The sequence below is a fragment of the Salvelinus alpinus genome, chromosome 22 (assembly GCF_045679555.1).
Source record: "Salvelinus alpinus chromosome 22, SLU_Salpinus.1, whole genome shotgun sequence".
Lineage (NCBI taxonomy): Eukaryota > Metazoa > Chordata > Actinopteri > Salmoniformes > Salmonidae > Salvelinus > Salvelinus alpinus.
This window is the reverse complement of record NC_092107.1, coordinates 28,985,634-29,012,498: the sequence shown is the minus strand read 5'-3', so window position 1 is coordinate 29,012,498 and position 26,865 is coordinate 28,985,634. Positions and strand designations below refer to the sequence as shown.

General features: G+C 43.3%; 1 protein-coding gene across 1 annotated transcript in view; it reads left to right on the top strand.

Moving 5' to 3' along the window:
- The window catches only part of nlk2 (nemo-like kinase, type 2), an 84,074-nt gene that overhangs the window by 17,628 nt on the left and 39,581 nt on the right, over positions 1-26,865 (top strand). The window contains exons 2-3 of the mRNA XM_071359822.1: positions 18,885-19,014; positions 19,202-19,257. Coding sequence (XP_071215923.1) covers positions 18,885-19,014; positions 19,202-19,257 — 186 coding nt within the window. The remainder of the gene's footprint in view (positions 1-18,884; positions 19,015-19,201; positions 19,258-26,865) is intronic.

Here is a 26,865-nt window from a genome sequence, read left to right as displayed (position 1 = left end):
TCAGGTTGGACAGCATGATGCTGCCACCACCATGCTTCATCGTAGGGATGGGGCCAGGTTTCCTCTAGATGTGAGGCTTGGCGTTCAGGCCAAAGAGTTCATTCTTGGTTTCATCAGACCAGAAAATCTTGTTTCTCATGGTCTAAGATGCCTTTTAGGAATCTCCAAGTGGGCTGTCATGTGCCTTTTTACTGAGGAGTGGCATCCGTCTGGCCACTCTATCATAAAAGCTTGATTTGGTGGAGTGCTGCAGAGATGGTTGTCCTTGTGGAAGGTTCTCCCATCTCGACAGAGGAACTCTGGAGCTCTGTCAAAGGGACCATCTGGTTTTTTGCCACATCCCTAACGAAAGCTCTTTCCCCCCGATTGCTCAGTTTGGCCAGGCGGCCTGCTCTAGGACGAGTCTTGGGGGTTCCAAACTTCTTTCATTTAAGAATGATGGAGGCCACTGTGTTCTTGGGGACCTTCAATGCTGCAGAAATGTTTTTGTACCCTTGCCCAGATCTGTGCCTCGACACAATCCTGTCTCGGAGCTCTATTTTTATTTAATCCATTTTAGAATAAGGCTGTAACGTAACAAAATGTGGAAGAAGTAAAGGGGTCTGAATACTTAACGAATACACTGTACAATATGTACAAGTTTTGTGCTCTTGTAGGAAGCAATCACTCCCACATTGCTGACCAAAATTAGCTTTAAACTGGGTACTAACTGACTAACTAGTAAAGAATATCAACAAATGTGCACATGCGGCAACACACAACTCTGGTTAGTGATCTCTGTGAAATAGAATAATAGAATAAAAGCCAATTTATGGTTGGTCCTTTAATGCGGTTCTGAGGCTCCGTACGGGGGGCGAGTGACACAATCGCGGAGTCTCCGGAGGTCTGCGGAGGCCAAATCAAGCTCTGTACGAAGATGCCGTGTGCCTTCCAAATTTTATAATAATGCGGAGAGCTCCATATAACTCTATAGGTCCGCACTGACATGATCTGTTGACTGTAGGTGGGGGCGGTACGTCCTGTATAAACACAAACTCCCTTCCTTGATAACTTCCTTCACAACAGCGCTGCTCCGCGAAACGCAAGAAGTATAAATGCCCTGACTTCTGCAGAGGCGGCATCACAGTAAATGCTGCACCGCCAATGCAGATGCTGGATGGACCAAGCTGCTAGCACATCCCGACGCGCTCCTCAGCCTACAACAAAATCACCAACTCAGTCTTGAAGTGAGATTTGGTTTGTTGCGTTGAAAGGGACTGTTATGTTGATTCGATACCAATTTCCACAGTAGAGGTAAAATATGATCTGTTTAAAGCCTGAAAGATGGTGTACATTTTAGAGAAATTCAGTCTTGTGCGTCTGCGCGGGCTGGCAATTCTTCTGCATAGCATGCAGTTTAGAGGGAATATTTCTCCCTAGTACAGTGGAAGATTCATATGTATGAAAATTCTTTAAGAACTAGTCAGTTGTATAATGCCTCTCGCGGTGATAACTCAGCTGCTTTAATAAGAGAGAGAGGGCTTTTTGTTTAGCACATATTTGCAGCACATACAGTACCAATTGTACCACGTCCACTTGCAATCCCCCCTGCCATCCCTTACCACCATGCCTTCCAGGCTAGCCCAGGCCAGAGCAGCCATGCATCCTCACTGATAGAGGCAGAGCTAATATGAATTAGGCAGGGGATTGGAGGCCTTTTATAATATGTAATTGCTGTGTGCTATCAACCACCCCTGATCCATCTCCAACACTCTAGTGCTGCTAACATGCTCAAACAACCACCATAAAGATTAAAGGCTACTGCCTGGAACACAGTAATAAAGTTCTGAGGCTTGACAGACACAGCCCATTTCTTCTACTGACCCCACATAAACACACACAAGCATGCACACACACACGTACACTACCGGTCAAAAGTTTTAGAACACCTACTCATTGAAGGGTTTTTCTTTATTTTTGCTATTTTCTAGATTGTAGAATAATAGTGAAGACATTAAAACTATGAAATAACACATATGGAATCATGTAGTAACCAAAAAAAGTGTTAAACAAATCAAAATATATATTTTTTAAATAGCCACCCGTTGCCTTGATGACAGCTTTAGCCCACTCTTGGCATACTCTCAACCAGCTTCACCTGGAATGCTTTTCCAACAGTCTTGAAGGAGTTCCCACATGCTGAGCACTTGTTGGCTGCTTTTCCTTCACTCTGCGTTCCAGCTCATCCCAAACCATCTCATTTTTGTTGAGGTCGGGGGATTGTAGGTGTTCTAAAACTTTTGAACGGTATTGTACGCTCACAGCTCTTCCTGGAATAGCGCTGTAACATGGTATGTTGCCATTGCCAGTAAGACATTTTACCTTTCAACTCTTGGAGGGAATATAATGGTTTGTCTGTGTGAAAGTTTTACATTACACAAGTCCATAATGGAGTAGAATAGCATGTAGGTTTGAAGGCATGTTCCTGCTACCGAACAACCAAACTCCCTTCCATCTCATATAGCGCAAGTGAACAGAAAACCTGGTTTAAAAAAACGAATTAAGCAACACCTCACGGCACACTTTTATTATTATTTTTGTATTTAGTCATGGCTCTCTGGGATCTTGATGGCTAACGTTAGCAGCTTAGCTAGGTTAGCGGCTCGTCCGTTCTAACAGTTAAGTGGGATTCCGGGACAAGAAATAGCGGTCCTAACTGTTAAAAGCTAACTGCGTCGTGGAGTCCATGCAAAAACAAGTTCGGTATTTATGTTTAAACAAAAGATTGGTTAGGTTTTAGGTAAAATAACAAACGGAGTGTATTCAGCTGCACACTCTGACGTCAGGACCAAAACAAGCATGCACGCCTTTCCTATGTACTTCTCAGTAGTTGGTATTCAGACTTACCTTATGGAGGCGTATAAGGATCTACTTGTTGTGCCACACCCTGATCTATTTCACCTGTCGTTGTGCTCGTCTCCACCACCCACCAGGTGTCTCCCATCTCCCCTCATTATCCCCTGTGTATTTATACCGGTGTTCTGTTTGTCTGTTGCCAGTTCGTTTTGTCCGTCAAGCCTACCAGCGTTTTTCCCCTTGCTGCTGTCTATTTCTGTAATTCCTGTTTTCCCAGTTTTTATCATTCTGCCTGCCCTGAGCCTGCCTGCCGTTCTGTACCTTGTCACACCGCCCTGGATTATTTACCTCTGCCTGCCCTGACCCTGAGACTGCCTGCCGTTAGGTACCTTTTGACTCTGATCTGGATTACTGACCTCTGCCTGCCCTTGACCTGTCGGTTTGCCTGCACCTGTTCTAGTAATAAACTTTTGTTACTTCGACGCTCTCTGCATCTGGGTATTCCCTAAAACATGATAGTACAAACTGGCCCTGACTGACCCAGCAGACTCAGACCAGTTCCATAATGGTGTTTTCCTGCAAGGAGCCACCATTGAATGTCACAAGGAGTTACTGCAATGTCTTATGGCGGGACTCCATACCCTGGCAGAACGCCATGACCAGGCGTTCGAGACTTTGCTAGAGCAATTATGCAGATTCCCCACTGGGCAGCGGGTCACACCCGCAATCTCCCAACCTACCCCATTGTCCTGAGAACACTGCTTCCCTCTTCCGGAGCGCTACGCTGGAAATTCCGGAACCTGCCAGGCTTTTCTCTCCCAGTGCTCCCTCATTTTCGAGCTGCACCCTTCTTCGTTCCCCTCAGACCGCTCAAGGATAGCGTACGTCATAACGCTGATGTCCGGGAGGGCACTCGACTGGACTACGGTTGTGTGGTGGCAATTGTCCGCCGTCTGCCTCAGTCTAGAGGAGTTAGTTGCGGAAGTTTGGAAGGTGTGTAATTCTCCGTTGTCCGGGAGAGAGGCTGCTCGTAAGCTGCTCCAGCTATGTCAAAACTCATATAGTGTTGCAGACTACACATTGGATTTTTCCCACGTTGGCGGCTGAGAGTGCCTGGAACCCGGAAGCTTTGTTTGACATGTTCCTTCACGGATTATTGGAGGTGGTCAAAGATGAGCTTGCAGCCTGGGAGCTGCCCATGGACCTTGACTCCCTCATAGCCTTGACCATCCGGATCGATGGGCTGCTTCGAGAACGTACGAGGGAGAGGTAATCTGTGCCATGTTGCCCTCAATTCCCACCTCGCCTCCGAAGAATCCTGGAGACTCCCGAAGTTTACATGTCCGAGTGAACCCGACGTCACCCGACCTTCGGAGTCCAGGCACCTGGGCAGGACTAGATTGACTCAGGCTGAGCGCTTACGCCGACTCCACACCCAGACCTGTCTGTATTGTGGAGCTACGGGACATTTCATAGCTACCTGCCCATTTAAAATACCAGGCTCATCAAGAAGGGGTGCGTACTCTGGTGGGCCTTATGGATAACTTTTCCTCTCCCCTTACTCGCACCCCTTTCCATGCCATCCTGCTGTGGGGGAACCAGTCAAAATGTCTCTGGTTACTCATTGACTCTGGGGCCCGATGAGAGTTTTTTGGACGCTATCCTGGCGTCCGAGCTGGGCATCTCCACTCAGCCCATCTCCATTCCCATGGACGTTAGAGCTCTGGACGGGCGCTCTATAGGCCGGGTCACTCACAATACCACTCCCATCAACCTACAAGTGTCAGGGAACCACAGCGAGGCAATCCAATTAATGCTGATTAAGTCTCCTCAGGTTCCCGTGATATTGGGATTTTCTTGGCTCCAAGCAACATAATCCCATCATTGACTGGACTGCTGGTGCCATTATGGGCCCAGATAACCGGATGTCTGTGCCTGATGGTGTCCGCTCCTCGGTTCTGGAGTGGGCCCACTCCTCCAGGCTTGCCTGCCACCCAGGCTCCCGTCGGACCCTGGCCTTTGTGCGACAATGCTTTTGGTGGCCAATCATGGTCCCGGATGTCTCCGCGTTCATCGCTGCCTGCATGGTCTGTGTGCAGAACAAGACTCCTCGGCAAGCGCCGGCTGGTCTTCTTCAACCACTGCCTGTCCCTCACCGTCCCTGGTCTCACATATCCCTGGACTTTGTCACGGGTCTTCCCCCGTCTGATGGCAACACCACCATGCTGACAGTAGTGGACTGGTTTTCCAAAGCCGCCTACTTCATTCCTCTCCCCAAGCTAACCTCTGCCAAAGAGACGGCCCAGTTCATGGTGCAGCACGTCTTCCGGATCCATGGACTCCCGGTGGACACTGTCTCCGACCAGGGTACTCAGTTCTCGTCCCGGGTTCTGGAAGGCGTTCTGCATGCTCATTGGGTCGTCGGCCAGCCTGTCTTCCGGGTTCCACCCCCAGTCCAACGACCAGCCGGAGCGAGCCAACCAAGACTTGGAAACGACTCTTCGCTGCCTGGTGTCCGCCAACCCCACCACCTGGAGCCAGCAACTAGTGTGGGTCAAATACACCTCACGGGTCTCTCACCCTTTTGAGTGTTCTCTGGCCTATCAGCCCCCGCTCTTCCCTGAGCAAGAGGAAGAGATTGGCATACTGTCGGCCCAGATGTTTGTCCTCTGCTGTCATCGTACCTGGAAGAGAGCCCAGTCAGCCCTTCTCAAGACCACCTCCAGGTATTGACGACAAGCGGCCTGTCACCGGACCCAGGCTCCCCGGTATCAGCTCGGGCAGAGGGTATGGCTGTCCACCCGGGATCTGCCACTCCGGGTGGAGTCCCACAAATTTCTCCCCGGTTTATCGGCCCTTTCCCTATCTCCAAAGTCATTAGCCGCTCTACTGTTCGTCTTCTGTTGCCCCGTACCCTCCATATACATCCCACTTTTCATGTGTCTAAAATCAAACCCATGTCTCACAGACCTTTGTCTCCTCTTTGTTAATTCAAATCACACCATTTTTTGTGTCTCAATCTTTCTAGTGAGATAAACTAAATGGACTACATGATGCAATTGGCATTGACACAAAAATAATCAAGACATGTCGTAGGCCACTCTCTTTCTCACCACAGACATTCAATCATCTTCCTATTCTCTTGCTGTCACCAACTCCTCCCAATCTGATTATCTAGCGAGATTAGACTTTAGAAAGTGACCCGGTGGTGCTGTGATCTGTGTCTCTCTCTCTCTCCCTAAAACAATTTCTTAAAACCTTCTCGCGTCTGTCACTTTTCATCCTCCATGTTCTTCTCTGCCCTGGGCATGTTAAAAATGCTTCCGTTTTGCATCTGTGACTGTAATTACACTTTTTAAGAATAACTATAACACTTTATTTTTAAATAACTAGGTTGTTGACACCTCTGCAGAGCTTTGAAACAAGCAGAGGGAGCGCTATGCTAGCTGTCACCAGATCGTCTCTAAAGCCTTGTTTGAACAGCCGTAGGTTGTTTGACACTAACTCATGCATGGGTGTATGTGAGCACGACCACTACAGTAGGCTGTGCTGAACCTCTTTAAATGCCTTACTATTACGTATATTACTACTGTTTCTGCCAATTTAGCATTGATGTGTTCTTACCCCATAGAGACTAATTCAAAAGTTTAAAAAAAATAACGATTGTGATGTGAACCCAATGGAATATGTTGTTCTACTATAAATTAAACTACTACATTCTATCATCCAGAAATATAATTGAAACCCAAGCTAAACTATGAAAAAGCCATGCACCCCATTTCTGTCTCATAGCTGTTAAGAACTTTGAAGTAGTGCTCCTCAATAAATATCTGATTCGCACAGGCACTTTAGGTTAGATGTGAATAAAAGTGTTAGAGCCAAACTTCTCCAGTGAGGCAAATGGGATTAAGTTAGCAGGCAATGAATGGTTGGCCATAATGTGTCGTCTCTCTCTCCCTGGTGCCATCCCTGCAGCATTCTTCTGTGCAGCACTCTTCTTCATTTGTCAGCTAATTGTTGGATAGGTTGCAAATGGCTATTTGCAGCACAATAACTGTTTCTGGGTATTGTGATTTAGGAGGATAGTCTCTCGTAACAGTCGAGCTGGCCAGCGCTAGCCAGTTTTGGTTCTGGGTTCCCAGATTAGTAAGAGGTAGACGTGGAAGTGTGTCATGTGAACGAGAGGGGCCTCACACGCTGTCCCCACCACCCCTCACTGCTGCCATGCAAGCATATGCTAATTCTTCCCCATACTATTGTTGTGTATTTGGATGTGTAGTTTAATGTGTATATTGTATTTTGATATGTTTTATTCTGCAAAACAGGTCTCATCTGGAATAGAGACCTTGGTCTCAGCATTGACTACCTGTAAAAAGAAAAATAATTAAGTTAACCAGATTCCTGTGGTGAGGTTTGAGCTTTTTAACAGAACAATCAGTCCTTCTAATTAGGCTTGGGAGGTATCCAGATTGTCATATCTTCATACCAACCTTGTGCCATCTCGGGATATTCAGTAATACTGGCACTGAACACAAGAGGAGCTATTTTCAAACCCCACTGAGCCTCTGTAATCTGAAAGTTAGCAATGCTAACAATTACATGTAAAATCCCATAGCGAATGCCAGCTAAATGCTATTGAGCACATTGCGAACATCTCTGACAAACTATTAGCAGGACAGACACCCCCAGCTCATAAAGTTATGCAACGAACAAAAGAATGCTACTCAGTTTTGCTGCACTCACAAAACAAATATTAGACAGCAAGACTCTTAACCCAGAATGGGATTCTCTGCTGTTACCAAGAGAAGCTTGATTTTGCAAGAAGCTAACCACTTAGATAGATAACTACCTACTAATTTAGCAAACCAAATGCACAACTGCAGAGCATTTTGAAAAATGTAGACTGTTCACTTAATAGTTATAAGATGTCTTGCTGGCAAACATTTAGTTGTGAATTCCGTACTGTAACTAGATCACCTGGTGTGTGCTGCACAACAGTGACTTGTTGTGTGCTCATAAACAAACACCACGTGACTGGGGACTACCGGTAAGCATCATAATACAAAATTATGTGACAGGTGAAATGAAGAACGCGATCTGCTTTACCTCCTAACGTATTGCACAAGTTGACTGCAGCTATTTATTTAAAAAGTATCTACAAATATTCAAATGGATAAAAAAATACTTTCAAATAAATAGTTTCATCAGTATTGACGGTATTGAAAAACCATCCCGTGGCTGTTGCCAAATACACCGGTATAAGGTATATACGGTATACCGCCCAAGCCTACTTATGAGTGTGACTCAAACCGACCAAACTCACACGTCCATCCCGGCTGACACCTGGTAACACCTGGTGACCCCCTCTCTGAGACTCCCAGGAGCTAGGCGGTACGTGGAGCAGGCTGGGCCCAACAGGCATGTATGTGTCTACTGTTGTGAAGTTTCCTGAGATGAGGGCCTTGGTCCCTGGGTTGAAGGAGGAGCATGGGTGAGGAGGCCAGGCTTTGTTGCTTAATTAGGGAAATGAAAGAGGCCGGGAAAATGGCTAACTAGATGCCAGTGCCAGCACAGTACTGCCTCTGTGTCCTCTCAGGCTTCACTTTCAAAGGGGCTGCCTTTTGTGGTCCACCTCGCAGTACCAGGCCTGCAGCTACCAGACTCCAAGCCCTAGCCCTGTTTGGTTTATGTGTTGATTCATACCATTTGGGATATATTCTAGCACATACTTATTCTTACAAAAAAGGGGTTGTTTTAAATAAGTGGGCATTGAAATGTTCCAGGCAAAGTTAGCAGTTGCTTTGTTCTGCTTGACTAGGCAGTGTTTCCCCTAGGATTTTTCTCAGCAGCAGTGGCAAAAGGGGGTGAGAACATTTTAGTTTTAAGGCTATTTTCCTGCAACTAATTTTGCCATAGTTTATGCTGTGTTCTTATGCTATCTGAGTGACTCAAATAAAACTAAATCAATGCCTTGATATTTTTTGAATTATCTTTTCTAAATACTTTATATCTGGTTTTAGTCTAAGTTTACACTGAAAACGTTTTACCATCCTGAAAATTATTTTCAAAAAAGTTGTTAATTTGGAGTGGCGGTAACAATTTAGCAGGGGCAGCCCGCCGCTAAATTAATATAGGGTAAACACTGCTTGACGACTCTCAACACTGAACGCAAACTTTAATCTAAATACGTCAGTAATCTAATCTAAATACGTCCGTAATCTAAACTAGAGGTCGACCGATTATGATTTTCCAACGCCGATACCGATTAATCGGATGATTTTTATATACTGTATATATATATTTGTAATGATAACAATTACAACAATACTGAAATAAACAATGAACACTTTTATTTTAAGTTAATATAATACATAAATAAAATCTATTTAGTCACAAATAAATAATGAAACATGTTTAATTTAGTTTAAATAATGTAAAACAGTGTTGGAGAAGAAAATAAAAGTGCAATATGTGCCATGTAACAAAGCTAAGTTCCTTGCTCAGAACATGAGAACATATGAAAGCTGGTGGTTCAATATTCCCAGTTCTTCAATATTCCCAGTTCAGAAGTTTTAGGTTGTAGTTATTATAGGAATTATGACGCGTCGACTATTTCTCTCTATACCATTTGTATTTCATATACCTTTGACTATTGGATGTTTTTATAGGCGCTTTAGTATTGCCAGCCTAATCTCGGGAGTTGATAGGCTTGAAGTCATTAACAGCGCTGTGCCTCAAGCATTGCTAAGAGCTGCTGGCAAAAACAGTAAAGTGCTGTTTAAATGAATGCTTACGAGCCTGCTGCTACCTACCACTGCTCAGTCATACTGCTCTATCAAATATCAAATCATAGACTTACATATAATATAATAAACACAGAAATACAAGCCTATGGTCATTAATATGGTCAAATCCGGAAACTATCATTTAGAAAACTAAACGTTTATTCTTTCAGTGAAATACGGAGCCGTTACGTATTTTATCGAACGGGTGGCAACCCTAAGTCTAAATATTGATGTCACATTGCACAACCTTCAATGTTATGTCATAATTATGTAAAATTCTGGCAAATTATTTACGGTCTTTGTTAGGAAGAAATGCTCTTCACACAGTTCGCAACGAGCCAGGCGGCCCAAACTGTTGCATATACTCTGACTCTGCTTGCACTGAACACAAGAGAAGTGACATAATTTCCCTAGTTAATATTGCCTGCTAACATTTAATTTATTTTAACTAAATATGCAGGTTTAAAAATATATACTTCTGTGTATTGATTTTAAGAAAGGCATTAATGTTTATGGTTAGGTACATTTGTGCAACGATTGTGCTTTTTTTGCGAATGCGCTTTTGTCCTCACCCGTTTGGCGAAGTTGAAGTAGGCTGTGATTCGATGATAAATTAACAGGTACCGCATTGATTATATACAACGCAGGACAAGCTAGTTAACCTAGTAATATCATCAACCATGTGTAGTTAACTAGTGATTGTGAAGATTGATTGTTTTTTATAAGATAAGTTTAATGCTAGCTAGCAACTTACCTTGTCTCCTTGCAGCCACAAGGTCCTTTTGACGCTGCACTCGCATAACAGGTGGTCAGCCTGCCACGCAGTTTCCTTGTCGATTGCAATGTAAATCGGCCATAATCGGCATCCAAAAAGTCTGATTACCGATTTGTTATGAAAACTTCAAATCGGCCCTAATTAATCGGCCATGCCGGGGTTAATTGGTCGACCTCTGATCTAAACTACTGCCTTTATCTGAGTAGCACATTACACAAACAGGCATTTGTTTTGTGATTATTGTGGCTATTGTGGGACTAAACCTGCTATTCTTCTCTTTAATTAAGGTTGGGACAAACTGATCCTGTCTGTAGAGGACGACTGGTACTGTGCTGTTCTCTGTGCTGGTATTATATAGTGTTTGTTGTTGTCACATGTTTGGGGCTGCAGGTAGCCTAGTGGTTAGAGCATTGAGCCAGTAACCGAAAGGTTGCTTGACCAAATCCCCGAGCTGACAAGGTAAATATCTGTCGTTCTGCCCCTGAACAAGGCAGTTAACCCACTGTTCCTAGGGCATCATTGTAAATATGAATTTGTTATTGACTAACTTGCCTACTAGTTAAATAAAAAATAAAAGGTTGCATCACCCCCACAATTGTTACATTAGCTGCTGGAGTTATAAATGTATAAATAAATAAATAAATAAAATTTAAAATGGTATATGATGGTATTTGACGGTATTTTATGTTTTTTATTTAATAAAAGTTCAACATTTGCTTCATGAGTAGTGCGTGACCCTAGCATGACAACACATATATATTCAAAATTATTTCAATGGGTCTTTCTCCATTCTGATTGTTTTATACGGTTCAATTCAACTTCAACCTAAAATTATTTCCGGCATTTCCATCCATTTCTGCATTTCCTGCAATTATTTGAGATCATTTCCACACTGCTACGATATTTTTAACCAAATGTTGCAATTGCGATTTAGATCAAAACACTTGGTTGAACTTTTGGAATCATGGAAATAGAATGTTTATTATAATTCTATAGTTAGAATATAAATAATAGTGGGCACTTTGAATACATTGTTTGACATGATAACGAATGAAAATGCCATGAACGAGTTATTGTGGCAGGCTAGGAACCGTGATGTTCTGTGTTTCCTAGGGGACCATATAATCTTTGGCTACATTAAATCTTTATTCATATAGCCAACATATTCATGCTTCGCCTATTCCTCTTTGATTTAGAAGATACTGCTGTACAAACAACATGCTGATTTCGGCCTCCACCAGCACTGGTACCAGGCTGTATTAGCTAGATACGATTGCTCTGACTCAGTACTTTTATTAGCTAACTAGCGATTAGCATTAGTGGCTTATACGATTTAGCTTAACTTGCTAAGAAAATACAAACTAGCTGTTTGTAGATGTAAGAAACACAAACTAATATTGTAATTATAGAACGCTTGTGGATTTATATGAAGATCAAATTGGAAACAACATCGTTGTCATCAACAGTGTTGCATGTGCTGCATTGACCATGCAGACTGAACGAAAGTGTCTCGTGGTCAAGCAACAACAAATGCGCTCCTTGAGTGACATGGGGTGGGGCTAGGTCTGTGTGGAGTGAGAGAGAGGGAGATGAGAGGGATGACTCAAGTAGCGGAGTAAACAATAAAAATGGACGTTACACACGGCATATCACATTTAACAAACCAAACATTCAAATACCGTTATAGAAGGTAAAGTAAAAACCCAAACCGGTCCATGCATCAATACTGGTATATAGTAAAATACGGTATACCATCCAGCCCTGGTCGTCAGGGCATTGACCTAATACCCACCTGTGGGTATTCTGCAACAATCACCCACCCATGGCCAGTAACAAGTATATGGAAAATGAGGGTGTTTTCATCATAGTGATTAAACTATGCATCTGCTAGGTGGAATGTAAGCAAGAGGCAAAGCTGACGTCCCACTGTTGTCTGCTTTTGATTAATGAGGAGCATGAAACCTCCCAATGTTTGAGTGGTTTGTGGAGTAACTTGTGCCTGTTCTTCTGAGCTGCCCGTGCCTAATGTCCATTGCTCGTATGAGTGTGATGTGTAGCTGTGGACTGCATTGTGGACAGTGACAGGTCAGGTGAGGCCTAACATTGGTTTATTCAGAGAGGTTTTTACCTGTCCCTCCCTTTCTCCTGGCCAGGACACACACAGCAACAATAATAAAAGCATTCCTGTGTTTGTGAAGAGAGAGAGTGCCACTGGTCATGATGAGCATGCAGGCTGGGGGAGAGGCAGGCAGGCAGCTGCGGTCTGTGCTGCTCTATAGGGGAGACAGAGGGCCTAGAAGCCACAGAGTGTTGCTGCTGTGACTGCAGATCCTTCACTAGCTGCCTGAAACACACCATCTATTAATAATAAACAGATGAGATACCTTCCGCCTCCCCCTTTTTTGGATCTAAAATACACCTTCTAAAAAATGCATTATGATGCATTAACCTTGCGGTGGAAAGAAGGCTAGTTCCTGTCAGTAAACTCACCAGACTGCCGTGTGAGGCTAAATATAACATGATTATTGACATTTCAAACATACCTTTGTTTAAATCTTCTAAATATGACACTAGTTTTAGGCTGACCCCATTTTGTCGACTGGTCGATTGTTTGATCATAATTTGTCATGTACAATGTTTGTTTGGTTAACATAATTTCTGTGAATGCATTCAATATATTACTATTACGGCCTTTTACAGTTCTCATTGTCAGAGTGGACACGTTGTTTGCAGAGCGCAAAACCTAGGCTACACTTGTGGTTCATTTCATTTACGAGTTGTCAATTCATTCATTGTTTTGTTTGAAGTGCTCTGTCAATGTTGAGTAAGGACGCGCTGCTGATTACGCATAGAAGTAGATCTAGGTTACCTGGCCTGCGCACAAATGTAGGCGTATGAATGTGCCCATTTGGGGATCTTATAGTATTTCTGATTGGCTTAACTCACCACCACTAATGAGCTGTGAATCCTTCTCAAATAAAAAATGTCTTCACCTCAAACAGCAAGTAAACAGTCTGTTTTTATATCCATTGATCACCAACAGTGACACCAGCAAAGCACCCCAACACCATCACACCTCCTCTATGCTTCACAGTGGGAACCACACATGTGGAGATCATCCGTTCACCTACTATGTGTTTCACAAAGACATGGGGTGGTTGGGACCAAAAATCTCAAATTTGGACTCTATCAGACCAAAGGACAGATTTCCATAGGTCTAATGTTCATTGCTCGTGTTTCTTGGCGCAAGCAAGTCTTTTCTTATTGGTGTCATTTTAGTAGCGATTTGACCACGAAGGCCTGATTCACACAGTCTCCTCTGAACAGTTGATGTTGAGATATGTCTGTTACTTGAACTTTGAAGCATGTTTTTGGCCTTTAATCTGAGATGCAGTTAACTCTAATGAATTTATCCTCTGCAGCAGAGGTAACTCTGGGTCTTCCTTTCCTGTGGAGGTCCTCATGAGAGCCAGTTTCATCATTGCACTTGATGGTTTTTGCGACTGCACTTGAAGAAACTTTCATAGTTCTTGAAATTGACTGAAGTTCATGTCTTAAAGTAATGATGGACTGTCATTTGTCTTTGCTTATTTGAGCTGTTCTTATTATCTTTTACAAAGTAGGGCTATCTTCTGTATACCACCCCTACTTTGTCACAACACAACTGATTGACTCAAAAGCATTAAGAAGGAAATACATTCACTGCTAACAAGGCACACCTGTTAATTGAAATGCATTCCAGGTGACTACTTCATGAAGCTGGTTGAGAGAATGCAAAGATTGTGAAAAGCTGTTATCAAGGCAAAGGGTGGCTACTTTGAAGAATGTCAAATATAACATATTTAGATTTAACACTTATTTTTGGTTACTACATGATTCCATGTGTCATTTCATAGTTTTGATGTCTTCACTATTGTTCCACAATGTAGAAAAGAGTAGAAATAAAGAAAAACCTTGAATGAGCAGGTGTGTTTAAACTTTTGACTGGTACTGTATATCCATTGAGAGTGACAATAGTTCCTCAATGTAGCCTATTTGAAAAATCTTAACCACTCGCGTGAAAAGGGAAAGAAATGTCATGCTTTTATCAGGTGGAAAGGTCATAAAGTAGGCCTACCCGATTTACTTCTTATACCTTGCGCAAATAGCCTACAGCTGTGTCTGTCTGAATCTCACTGGTGTGGGAAACTGAGGGTCCAGAGTATTTTATACAATGTTGCAAGTTTGTTAGAGCAAACTAGGGGCTGGACCAAGTTGATAGTTGATACAATGTTTCAAGTTCCTTGCAGACAGGCCATGCAAAGCCAATGTGATTTATTTTTATCAGGATATTTTGTAACTACCAGCTGCAATGTTTTTATTTGTTGGCTTTATGTAGGCTATATTTACAAAGTTGGCAATGGCAATAGAAGTTACTTTTAGATTTTGTAGAATTTTAATTTAGATATAATTCTTAATAATCACATGACAATGATTGAGATATGAAGACTATATTATAAATGAAATTGTTCCACAAACATGTCCAGATGAAGATCATAATTGGCACGCAGATCGGTAAAAATGGTAAGATATACATTTGGCACTCTAAATGGAAAAGGTTGCTGACCCCCTAGTGTAGCCTATTACCAGCTACTTCGGGAGTGTAATGGCAGAATCTGTGAAGGCCAGCAGCAGCAGGAGGTGGTGGTTCGGGAACAGTTTTTTTTCTTTCTGTTTAAGCTATCTCGATCTCTGGCTCCCTCTTGAGTCATTTGAGTGTCTTAATTATTTAATTCACAGTGTGCTTAAAGCATCAGACAATCTCAGTAGCCTACATGTAGTTGATTTTATTGAAATACATAAGGTGTGTCTGGATATGGAAAAATACATGTTTTAAAATTTCGACCAGTCAATTGGTCGAACCAATATTTTATTTTAGTCGGGGATGGCCCTACTGTAGTTGTCGTAATGTAGCGATGGGACAAGAGGAACTGTGGCACATTAGCTAGTACATTCCCCATAAAGCTGATTCATGAGAGAGCCCAGGCTGGTGTTAAAACCTATATCTCCAAATATATTCTAAACAGGAAACCGAGGAGGTGTGTAGATTACTCCACGGATGTGTGTAGGTTACTACACGGATGTGTGTAGGTTACTACACGGATGTGTGTAGGTTACTCCACGGATGTGTGTAGGTTACTCCACGGAGGTGTGTAGGTTACTCCACGGAGGTGTGTAGGTTACTCCACGGAGGTGTGTAGGTTACTCCACGGAGGTAGGGATATTGCATTAGCAAATTCATGCAGCACAATACCCCCGCGAAAGCAATATGGTACATTTCAAATATTCATAGGTATTGTCCTAAAAATGGCAATTATAAAAACATGTTACGCTCACTAACATGTCCAGTATTGAATTGGATTCTTGCATGATTTGAGCAGTGGATAGCAGGTGGCACAGCACACAGGTCTCAACCACATAGATCAATGTTCTGCCAGAGATGCAGACTGTTTCAGCAGCAGTGTCCGCTGTATGTTGTATTTTTGACAAGATCTGGTTGGTCAGACAGGCTTCAGCCCTGAGTTCTAACTGGGGTTCCCTATGCTCTCTTCTGAACTTGTCGCTGTGAGTCGGTGTGTAGACGGCCGTCCAAGCGAAAAATCGCATCAGGAGCCCCCCCCACGCCTCCGTGTACTCTCCCAGTGATGCCCAGATCAGCAGGTACCCTGTCGACCCACATCAGAAGGCTTGCTGCATCGTATCTGGCTGTACGTTTGAATCAAACCACAATTGATGGATACATTTTTCACTCCTGGCCATTCTGGAAGGAAATAATATGTGGAACCAGCCTTTTCTTCTTAGATTAAACTCTTATGGTTTTAGGGTTTATTTTTTCTGCTCTGTTTGAAGTGGGGGATAATATTATTTTGGAAAAGCGTTTCATCTCTAAAAGGCTTGCTGATTAAAAACTGTGAGGGTCTGCGAGATCCTCAAGGTGGTTACTGCTTCTCATCTCTCGGCCTGGAAGTGTGTGTGTCTGAGTGAGAGGGTTCATGGGTATGTTGGTGAATGTTAGTTACTGTGCGTGGTGCTGTAGTGTACGTAAGTGTGTGTTTGTGACTACGTGCGTGTCTGTGTCCTTTAAGTGAGATGTGGGTTCCAAGGGAGGTCTGGCGTGTCTGACTCACACATGGCTCTCTGCTCTGTCTGCTAATGATCCATCTGCGGCATCAATGCAGGCATGATAAATTAAACAAATACTTCATCCAGTTAACCATTTACCATATTCTCTCTATCAGATCACACTTTCTTCTTGTCTCCACACTTTGTTAATAACTTTTATTACCATTACCTTTGAAACATAATTTGAGTGATTATGTGGATTTATACAGTACCAGTCAAAAGTTTAGACATACCTACTCATTGAAGGGCTTTTCTTTATTTTTACTACATTGTAGAATAATAGTGAAGACATCAAAACTATGAAATAACACATATGGAATCATGTAGTAACAAAGTGTTAAACAAATCAAAATATATTTTAGATTCTTCAAAATAGCCACCATTTGCCTTGATGACAGATTTGCACACGCTTGGCATTGTCTCAACCAGCTTCACCTGGAATGCTTTTCCAACAGTTTTGAAGGAGTTCCCACATATGCTGAGCACTTGTTGGCTGCTTTTCCTTCACTCTGCGGTCTAACTCATCCCAAACCATCTCAATTGGGTTGAGGTCAGGTGATCGTGGAGGCCAGGTCATCTGATGCAGCACTCTATCACTCTACTTCTTGGTCAAATGGCCCTTACACAGCCTGGAGGTGTGTTGGGTCATTGTCCTGTTGAAAAACAAATGATAGTCCCACTAAGCGCAAACCAGATGGGATGGCGTATCACTGCAGAATGCTGTGGTAGCCATGCTGGTTAAGTGTGCCTTGAATTCTAAATAAATCACTGACAGTGTCACAAGCAAAGTACCCCTACACCTCCTCCATGCTTCATGGTGGGAACCACACATGTTGAGATCATCCGTTCACCTACTCTGCGTCACAAAGACACAACGGTTGGAACAAAAAAATCGCAAATTTGGACTCATCAGACCAAAGGACAGATTTCCATAGGTCTAATGTCCATTGCTCGTGTTTCTTTGCCCAAGCAAGTCTCTTCTTATTATTGGTGTCCTTTAGTAGTGGTTTCTTTGCAGCAATTTGACCATGAAGGCTTGATTCATGCGGTCTCCTCTGAACAGTTGATGTTGATGTCTCTGTTACTTGAACTCTGAAGCATTTATTTGGGCTGCAATTTCTGAGGCTGGTAACTCGAATGAACTTATCCTCTGCAGCAGAGGTAACTCTGGGTCTTCCATTTCTGTGGTGGTCCTCATGAGAGCTAGTTTCAACATAGCGCTTGATCGTTTTCCAGATTGACTTGCCTTCATGTCTTAAGGTAATGATGGACTGTCGTTTCTCTTTGCTTATTTGAGCTATTCTTGCCATAATATGGACTTGGTCTTTTACCAAATAGGGCTATCTTCTGTATACCAATCCTACCTTGTCACAGCACAACTGATTGGCTCAAAAGCATTTTAACAAGGCACAAATGTTAATTGAAAAACATTCCAGGTGACTACCTCATGAAGCTGGTTGAGAGAATGCCAAGAGTGTGCAAAGGGTGGCTACTTTGAAGAATATCAAATATAACATATATTTTGATTTGTTTAACACTTTTTTTGGTTACTACATGATTCCATGTGTGTTATTTCATAGTTTAGATGTCTTCACTATTATTACACAATGTAGAAAATAGTAAAAATAAAGAAAAACCCTTGAAAGAGTAGTTGTGTCCAAACTTTTTGTTGGTACTGTACATACTTAATTGTGTGTGTGTGTCAAGGGTTCCGGATGTTCTGGGCCATGTTACATTAGATGCATGTTGACAAACTACACAGTGTGCCTCAATGACCACCGTCTCAGTGAAAATAAATGACCTCTATTTCACAACCTTTTTGTTTTCTGCTAATAGGAATTGTAAAATGCTTTGGACTAATCTTCCTCTTAAGGCTGGGGTTAGGTGGTTGTTATGAAGACATTTCCTTAAGGAAAATGTAAATAAATGTTGTTATTTAATACAGGAACACCACTGAATGTGACCTTCCTGGTGTGAGATGTATTTGTATTTCTGGGTTTGCAGTTACTTCACCACTGCTAAGATGATAGTACCTTAGTAGTGTAACCAAATCCCACCTCTGCTTAGATCATAGTACCTTCAGTAGCGTATCCAAAGCAGTGTTTAATCTGAACTGCACTTATTTCTCTCTTAGCACTGTTAATATTGATCATTTCTTAGACTGCTTGTTTTTTCATGCTATGTTTTTCATGTTTTTAATAATTTACTGTATTGCCACTCACTCTGAATATGTGGCTGGGCATCAACTACAGGGCTATGACAGGAGCTTGCTGTGTGCTGTCTGTGAGGGTCTTGTCTCATTCTCTGATCCTCTCCCTCCACTCCAGGTCAGTGACGGACCCCCGGGATGGAAAGCGAGTCGCCCTCAAAAAGATGCCCAACGTCTTCCAGAACCTCGTCTCCTGTAAGAGGGTCTTCCGCGAGCTGAAGATGCTGTGCTTCTTCAAACATGATAACGTGAGTGGATGGCTAGCCTCCCTCCCCTCTCTTGGTTCCTCTTTTTCTCTTCCCCCTGTCACCTCCCACCCTCATCTCTTCCTCTCTGTCCTTTCCTACTCTCTATTCTCTTTCTCTTTACTCTCTCTCTGATCCCTCTCTCCATCCCCTCCCTGCGGATGTGCCTGACCTCCTCTCCTCTCCACAGGTGCTCTCGGCTCTCGACATCCTACAGCCTCCACACATCGACTACTTTGAGGAAATGTATCCTTAAACGATGACACAGTAGCCAGTCTGTGGCCTGTATTCATCAAACCCCTTCCTTCCAGTCTCACAATCGTAGGAGTTTAAAACCACTTCTTACACATATTCCATGCAATTTTGTTTGCAGCTATGTTAGCTATCAGTGAATCTCCCTGGCTGCTGGCTCCTTCCACAGGTTAAAGTGGACAGACTTGTCTGCTGTATATTAAATCTGATCTGTTTACGTTGCGTTGTTTAGATGGGATGTGTTGTGTCATTACTGCTAAGTGGGCTCAGCCCGTATGGAGTCAGTCCAGATCCAGTCTTATGCTACCTGCTGGAAGGCCCCTATCAGATTTAGAAACTCTCTCTCTCTATCGCCTATGACCAGGGAAGTCTATGTTTGTTGGGGTTGTTAAAATGGTGAGATTTTTACTGACCTGTCTCATTGACATTATTTTGCTTCCAGGAGTGACGATTGGGGGCGTGGGAGGAGACCGGAGGAAAGGATCTGAGCTTGCTGATTCAGTGGGAGATAGATGGGTGGGTGATCTACTGGCAGGTGGCATCTACCTCTTTCTCAGTCTTATGTTTTCACTCTTACAGGTGGTTTGGGTGGAGGGGGGTCATTTGGCTGTTTGTTTATCCACTGCTATCCCCCATATTGGTCCTCATCAGTCGACAGCACTATCAGTTGGTATCTTGTGACTGACTGAATACTGTAGCTTTGGAAAAATGAGTTGAGCCTGCTCCCATTCTGCATGTTCAGGGTGAAGGGAAAGGCACAAGCCTCTCACCGACACCTTTTAGTTATCTTTTCCTTGGCGCTCCAGCACATAACTGTCTAATGGTTTATTTTCGGGTGTAGGAGGATGAGGAGGGCGGTAAGGAGGGAGGGAGTGTAAATTGCTGAGATGTCCCATTTAGTTTCCATTCTTTCTAATATTTCCTTTATGGGCTGGAATTGGAGGAATAAGGCTTGATGCTTTCTCTGTAATCTAGCATATCATTTAATCCTACAAATTACACGCTGCTCCCCTGTATTGAACTGGCTCCCGGTCACTCCATATGCTCTTATAAACCCTTCACTACATTTCTTTATTTCTAGTTTAGATCTCTCTAAACCAAGTGGACTTTCTTTAGTTCTGTCTTGGCAGTCTTTCTAGTGAATTATGAGAGAAATTGATCTCTCATTAATAAAGAAACAAAAAGAAACAAAAGCAACAAAACCTTAACTGAGAGATTTATTAACCTCTGTATTTTTAGCTGTTACTCATTCAGCAGAGTGATTATTCCCTTTACTCTTAATTGTGTGACATTCTGCTGCTTTTGGACTCGCTTTAAAGCACACAATGGAAGGCCCTAATTAGTGTACTGTATAGCATCATTTCTCTGTGTGCTTTTTGATACTAGAATAAACAACAACTGGAATATATGCTGTGCTCTCACGTGCATGACAATTTGTGCCTTTGAGAGTGTTGGGGGAGTGGTGGCATATTGAACTCAGACAGCGGTCTATTTGAAGGCAGGGAAACCAGGAATAGGCCATGGAAACAGATATGTCATCTGTGTTTTCTTCCTCTTTATTACACTCTCTCTCTATCCCTCTCTTTCTCTGTCTCTCTTTCTCGCTCGCTCTCTGTGTCTCTCTTTCTCTCTCATTCTCTCTCTGTGCCCCTTTTTCTCCACTTTCCCTTTGCTGATGTAGATTTTCCACTATGAATCCAATTCAATTGTATTTTTCTGTGTTTATATTTTTTCTTTGAGTGAGAAACGACATTCATGTTTTTGTTTAGTAGCGTAACAGTAAAGCTATGAATAAATCAGAGTGTCGTTGGTAGAGTGAGTCCTTCAGGCGTAGTGGTTGGAGCTTGGGCCTCTGTGATATAACTATCCTGTTCTGTGTATATCCTGGGGGGCACACACATATACACACACATCAGTGGCGGTCGGTTCCGTTTCTGTTTAAGATGAGAGGACAATTCTTTTTTTTTCATGAGCATGGCCTTGTTTTTAATACAGCATATTGGATGACTGTCATTCCTATTCCATTCACCCAGTTCAATGTAACAGCGATAGGTTTATATGACTAAAATTTTCTCTATACCCATCATGATGTTGCTAGAACCTAGCCTACAACCTAGATGCACACATGTCGAGAGAAAATTTGAGGTGACAGACAGTAACACATGGACAGACAGTGACACATTCAATACCGCCTTGCACACTCTTGCTTGCATCTAGCTGATCTAGGGTGTAATCATTAGTCCAACAGTTGCAAACAAGAGTTTCTATTGGACAAATTCAGGTATGTTTATCCCCACTTCATTCCGTTTAAGAAATGTTTTTCAACTTAAATCGGAGGAATGAATACACCCCTGATCACCTGTAAACACAGTTCACTTTCATAGCAGCCACGTTGTATTCCTTCTCGCATCTATGTGCTCTCCTCCTCTCACCTTTTTCCTTCGCTTGCGAACTTCAATGCACAGCACATCAGCTGTATGTGACCAGGCAACAATTTTTTTTCTCAAGCCAAACCATATCATAACCGCTACACACAGCCTACATCGTTGTCACCATATCTGCTAAAGTAATGGCATAGTCAACATAGCTAATAGAAATAACGTGTTAGTAAACCCGCTACAATCATGCAGAAACGTTACAGTATACAGTCAGTAGGCGTTTTAGAACTAACACCGGCGGGCCCTGGTGGCAATACATTTGTAAAACCAAACACTTACCTTAACTTGGAAGCTTTTTTTGTGTTGTGTTGGATAGTCATAGCCAGCTAGCTAACATACCATCCCTCTTTTTGAGCAGGGTGTTTGAGTAGGCTAAACTAGCTAACTGCATTTGCTAGCTAAGTAAGTGAAACTGAAAGTGAAAAAAAACAACGAAATGTATTTGTTTTTAAACAGTTCAACTATTGTCTTTCTCTCTCTGAGTAAACAACTCATCACATTTTATGCACTGCAGTGCTAGCTAGCTATAACTTATGCTTTCAGTACTAGATTGATTCATTTGATCCTTTGATTGGATGCACAACATGTCAGTTCATGCTGAAAGAGCTCTGAAAGGTTGGAGGACGTCCTCCTTACTGTGTAAGTCCATGGAAGGGGGTGAGAACCATGAGCTTCCTAAGTTTTGTATTGAAGTCAATGTACTCAGAGGAGGATGGAAGCTAGCTGTCCTCCGGCTCCACCATAGTGCTACCCTACGGAGTCCTGTTGAGGCTACTTGTAGACCTTCATTGCAAACAGTGTGTTTTAATCAATTGTTTGGTGACATGAATATATTTAGTATAGTTATCTAAAAAGGTTAACTTTTTAAATGTTTTACAATTTACATTTTTTATGAAATTCACTGAGGAGCATGGTTGTCCCCTTCCTCCTCTGAGGAGCCTTCACTGACACACACACTACTCTGCTGCTGCTTGCATCCTGCGAAGGAAGAAGGCTGCCATTACGGATGCATGTGTGTGTAGGGGTCAGGGCTAAATACATTTAAAAAATCATTGGTAGCACTGGTGCTCCAAACTTTAAAAAGTTAGGAGCACCACATGAAATTTAGGAGCATCAGAAAATACTATTTATTTATTTATTTAGATACAGCCTATATTGTTGTGCCCTAGAAACTAATATGTAATACTGTAAAGACATTCATTTATTAGAAAAACTAAAATGTTGATATGAATATCTGTCATTGAAATTACAAAGTAATTAGCAGAATATAAGGTTTGTACATTGTGTAAAAGCACCATTTTCCTGTTGAGATGGAGAAGGCGTTAGCTGCTTCCCAATTAAGCGACCTGAGTATGGGCAAGTGGGTGTGTCGAAAAGGTAAGTAGTGGGTGTGTGGAAAGGAGTGGGTGTGTGGAAAGCGCTCTGCTATAGGATGGACGGTGTTGATTAAGCTGTGTTCTTTTTCTTCGGTTTCATTATCAAATTTTTGGGGGGACAAAAATAAACTTAATTTTACTGCTTTTTCTTTTGTTGTTACATGTACATTCTGGACACATTTTACTTCTTTTTTTTTAACGGTAGTTACATTACATCTAGATAGATAGTACTTATGACTGAAAACACAATGTATAATTTATAACTATTATAGAGCATGAGCTTTTAAACCCACCCCTCAGCTACTCTGTCCATCCCACCTATCTCAGTAAACCCACCCCTCAGCTACTCTAGTCCATCCCACCTATCTCCGTAAACCCACCCCACAGCTACTCTGTCCATCCCACCTATCTCAGTAAACCCACCCCTCAGCTACTCTGTCCATCCCACCTATCTCAGTAAACCCACCCCTCAGCTACTCTAGTCCATCCCACCTATCTCCGTAAACCCACCCCACAGCTACTCTGTCCATCCCACCTATCTCCGTAAACCCACCCCACAGCTACTCTGTCCATCCCACCTATCTCAGTAAACCCACCCCTCAGCTACTCTGTCCATCCCACCTATCTCAGTAAACCCACCCCTCAGCTACTCTGTCCATCCCACCTATCTCTGTAAACCCACCCCTCAGCTACTCTGTCCATCCCACCTATCTCCATAAACCCACCCCTCAGCTACTCTGTCCATCACACCTATCTCAGTAAACCCACCCCTCAGCTACTCTGTCCATCCCACCTATCTCCGTAAACCCACCCCTCAGCTACTCTGTCCATCCCACCTATCTCCGTAAACCCACCCCTCAGCAACTCTCTGTCCATCCCACCTATATCCGTAAACCCACCCCTCAGCTACTCTCTGTCCATCCCACCTATATCCGTAAACCCACCCCTCAGCTACTCTAGTCCATCCCACCTATCTCAGTAAACCCACCCCTCAGCAACTCTCTGTCCATCCCACCTATCTCCGTAAACCCACCCCTCAGCTACTCTGTCCATCACACCTATCTCCGTAAACCCACCCCTCAGCTACTCTGTCCATCCCACCTATCTCCGTAAACCCACCCCTCAGCTACTCTAGTCCATCCCACCTATCTCCGTAAACCCACCCCTCAGCTACTTTAGTCCATCCCACCTATCTCAGTAAACCCACCCCTCAGCAACTCTCTGTCCATCCCACCTATCTCAGTAAACCCACCCCTAAGCTACTCTAGTCCATCACACCTATCTCAGTAAACCCACCCCTCAGCAACTCTCTGTCCATCCCACCTATCTCAGTAAACCCACCCCTCAGCTACTCTGTCCATCCCACCTATCTCAGTAAACCCACCCCTCAGCTACTCTGTCCATCCCACCTATCTCCGTAAACCCACCCCTCAGCTACTCTGTCCATCCCACCTATCTCCGTAAACCCACCCCTCAGCTACTCTGTCCATCCCACCTATCTCAGTAAACCCACCCCTCAGCTACTCTGTCCATCCCACCTATCTCAGTAAACCCACCCCTCAGCTACTCTGTCCATCCCACCTATCTCCGTAAACCCACCCCTCAGCTACTCTGTCCATCCCACCTATCTCCGTAAACCCACCCCTCAGCTACTCTGTCCATCCCACCTATCTCAGTAAACCCACCCCTCAGCAACTCTCTGTCCATCCCACCTATCTCAGTAAACCCACCCCTAAGCTACTCTAGTCCATCACACCTATCTCAGTAAACCCACCCCTCAGCTACTCTGTCCATCACACCTATCTCCGTAAACCCACCCCTCAGCTACTCTAGTCCATCCCACCTATATCCGTAAACCCACCCCTCAGCTACTCTAGTCCATCACACCTATATCCGTAAACCCACCCCTCAGCTACTCTAGTCCATCACACCTATCTCCGTAAACCCACCCCTCAGCTACTCTAGGTCATCCCACCTATCTCCGTAAACCCACCCCTCAGCTACTCTAGTCCATCCCACCTATATCCGTAAACCCACCCCTCAGCTACTCTAGTCCATCACACCTATCTCTGTAAACCCACCCCTCAGCTACTCTGTCCATCCCACCTATCTCTGTAAACCCACCCCTCAGCTACTCTAGTCCATCACACCTATCTCTGTAAACCCACCCCTCAGCTACTCTGTCCATCCCACCTATCTCTGTAAACCCACCCCTCAGCTACTCTGTCCATCCCACCTATCTCCGTAAACCCACCCCTCAGCTACTCTAGTCCATCCCACCTATCTCCCTAACCCCACCCCTCAGCTACTCTCTGTCCATCCCACCTATATCCGTAAACCCACCCCTCAGCTACTCTAGTCCATCCCACCTATCTCCCTAACCCCACCCCTCAGCTACTCTAGTCCATCCCACCTATATCCGTAAACCCACCCCTCAGCTACTCTAGTCCATCACACCTATCTCTGTAAACCCACCCCTCAGCTACTCTGTCCATCCCACCTATCTCCGTAAACCCACCCCTCAGCTACTCTAGTCCATCACACCTATCTCCGTAAACCCACCCCTCAGCTACTCTAGTCCATCCCACCTATCTCTGTAAACCCACCCCTCAGCTACTCTAGTCCATCCCACCTATCTCCCTAACCCCACCCCTCAGCTACTCTCAGTCCATCCCACCTATCTCCGTAAACCCACCCCTCAGCTACTCTAGTCCATCACACCTATATCCGTAAACCCACCCCTCAGCTACTCTAGTCCATCACACCTATATCCGTAAACCCACCCCTCAGCTACTCTAGTCCATCACACCTATCTCTGTAAACTGCCCTCTTATAATTTCCATGTGCCATATATTTTTCAACTGTGCTGTGATGTTTCACAGAAATTCTGAACCTGACTAATTGGATGTTTCACAGAAATTCTGAACCTGACTAATTACATAGTATCTACAGATTGTAAGTTAAAGATAAATATTTTTACTAAAAGTATTATTATATTGTTGATTGATTGACTATGGTTTTCCAAATCTCTCAACAGTGCTATTTGTAGGGTTAATTTTAAATAAATGTTGTGATTTATCAGCCATTCCTGAACCTGTGACCAGAAACAAGCTACATAGGGGCAATACCAAAATAAGGGATCTAATGATTCTGTCTCTTCATAGCAAAATCTGCAGGGCTGAGATGGTTGTATGTCCCAAATACTTAACATTCTGGTTATGGCAAGAATTTTGTATAATCATTTCAATTATTATTATTATTATTATGTGTCAGTTCATACACCACGTGCCACAGAATTGGCACATAAAAAATCTCTTGCCAACTATTTTGCCACTTGTATGGTGCCGCGGTCAACATTCTGGTCCTCAAGTTAAACTGGTTGCCAATTTTGGTCAATTAATTAAGGGCACATCTAGATGGCTGTCAATACTAATTATTTCTTATGTAGGCCACGTTAGCTACCGACCGTGATATCTAGTAGGAAGCACTTCAAGTCGGCAGGCCTTCCCGTACAACACCAAGTAACATCACTGAATACGTGCAAGTAGTTTTAGAATGGCCCACAACATGGTTTATGAATGTAAAATGCAGTCCCGGCGATCCACTATAGGAAGACAAAAATCTTGCCCCGGTAATATGGGTCAGATCTTTTGACCTGGTTGGGCTAGAAGCAAACCGTTTTTGCTGTATTAATGGTGCATATCTTTTTGGTGCTTAGAAATAACCAGTGGTGTGAAGTACTTATGTAGTACTTTAAAGTGTTATTACTTAAGTCGTTTTAGGGGTAT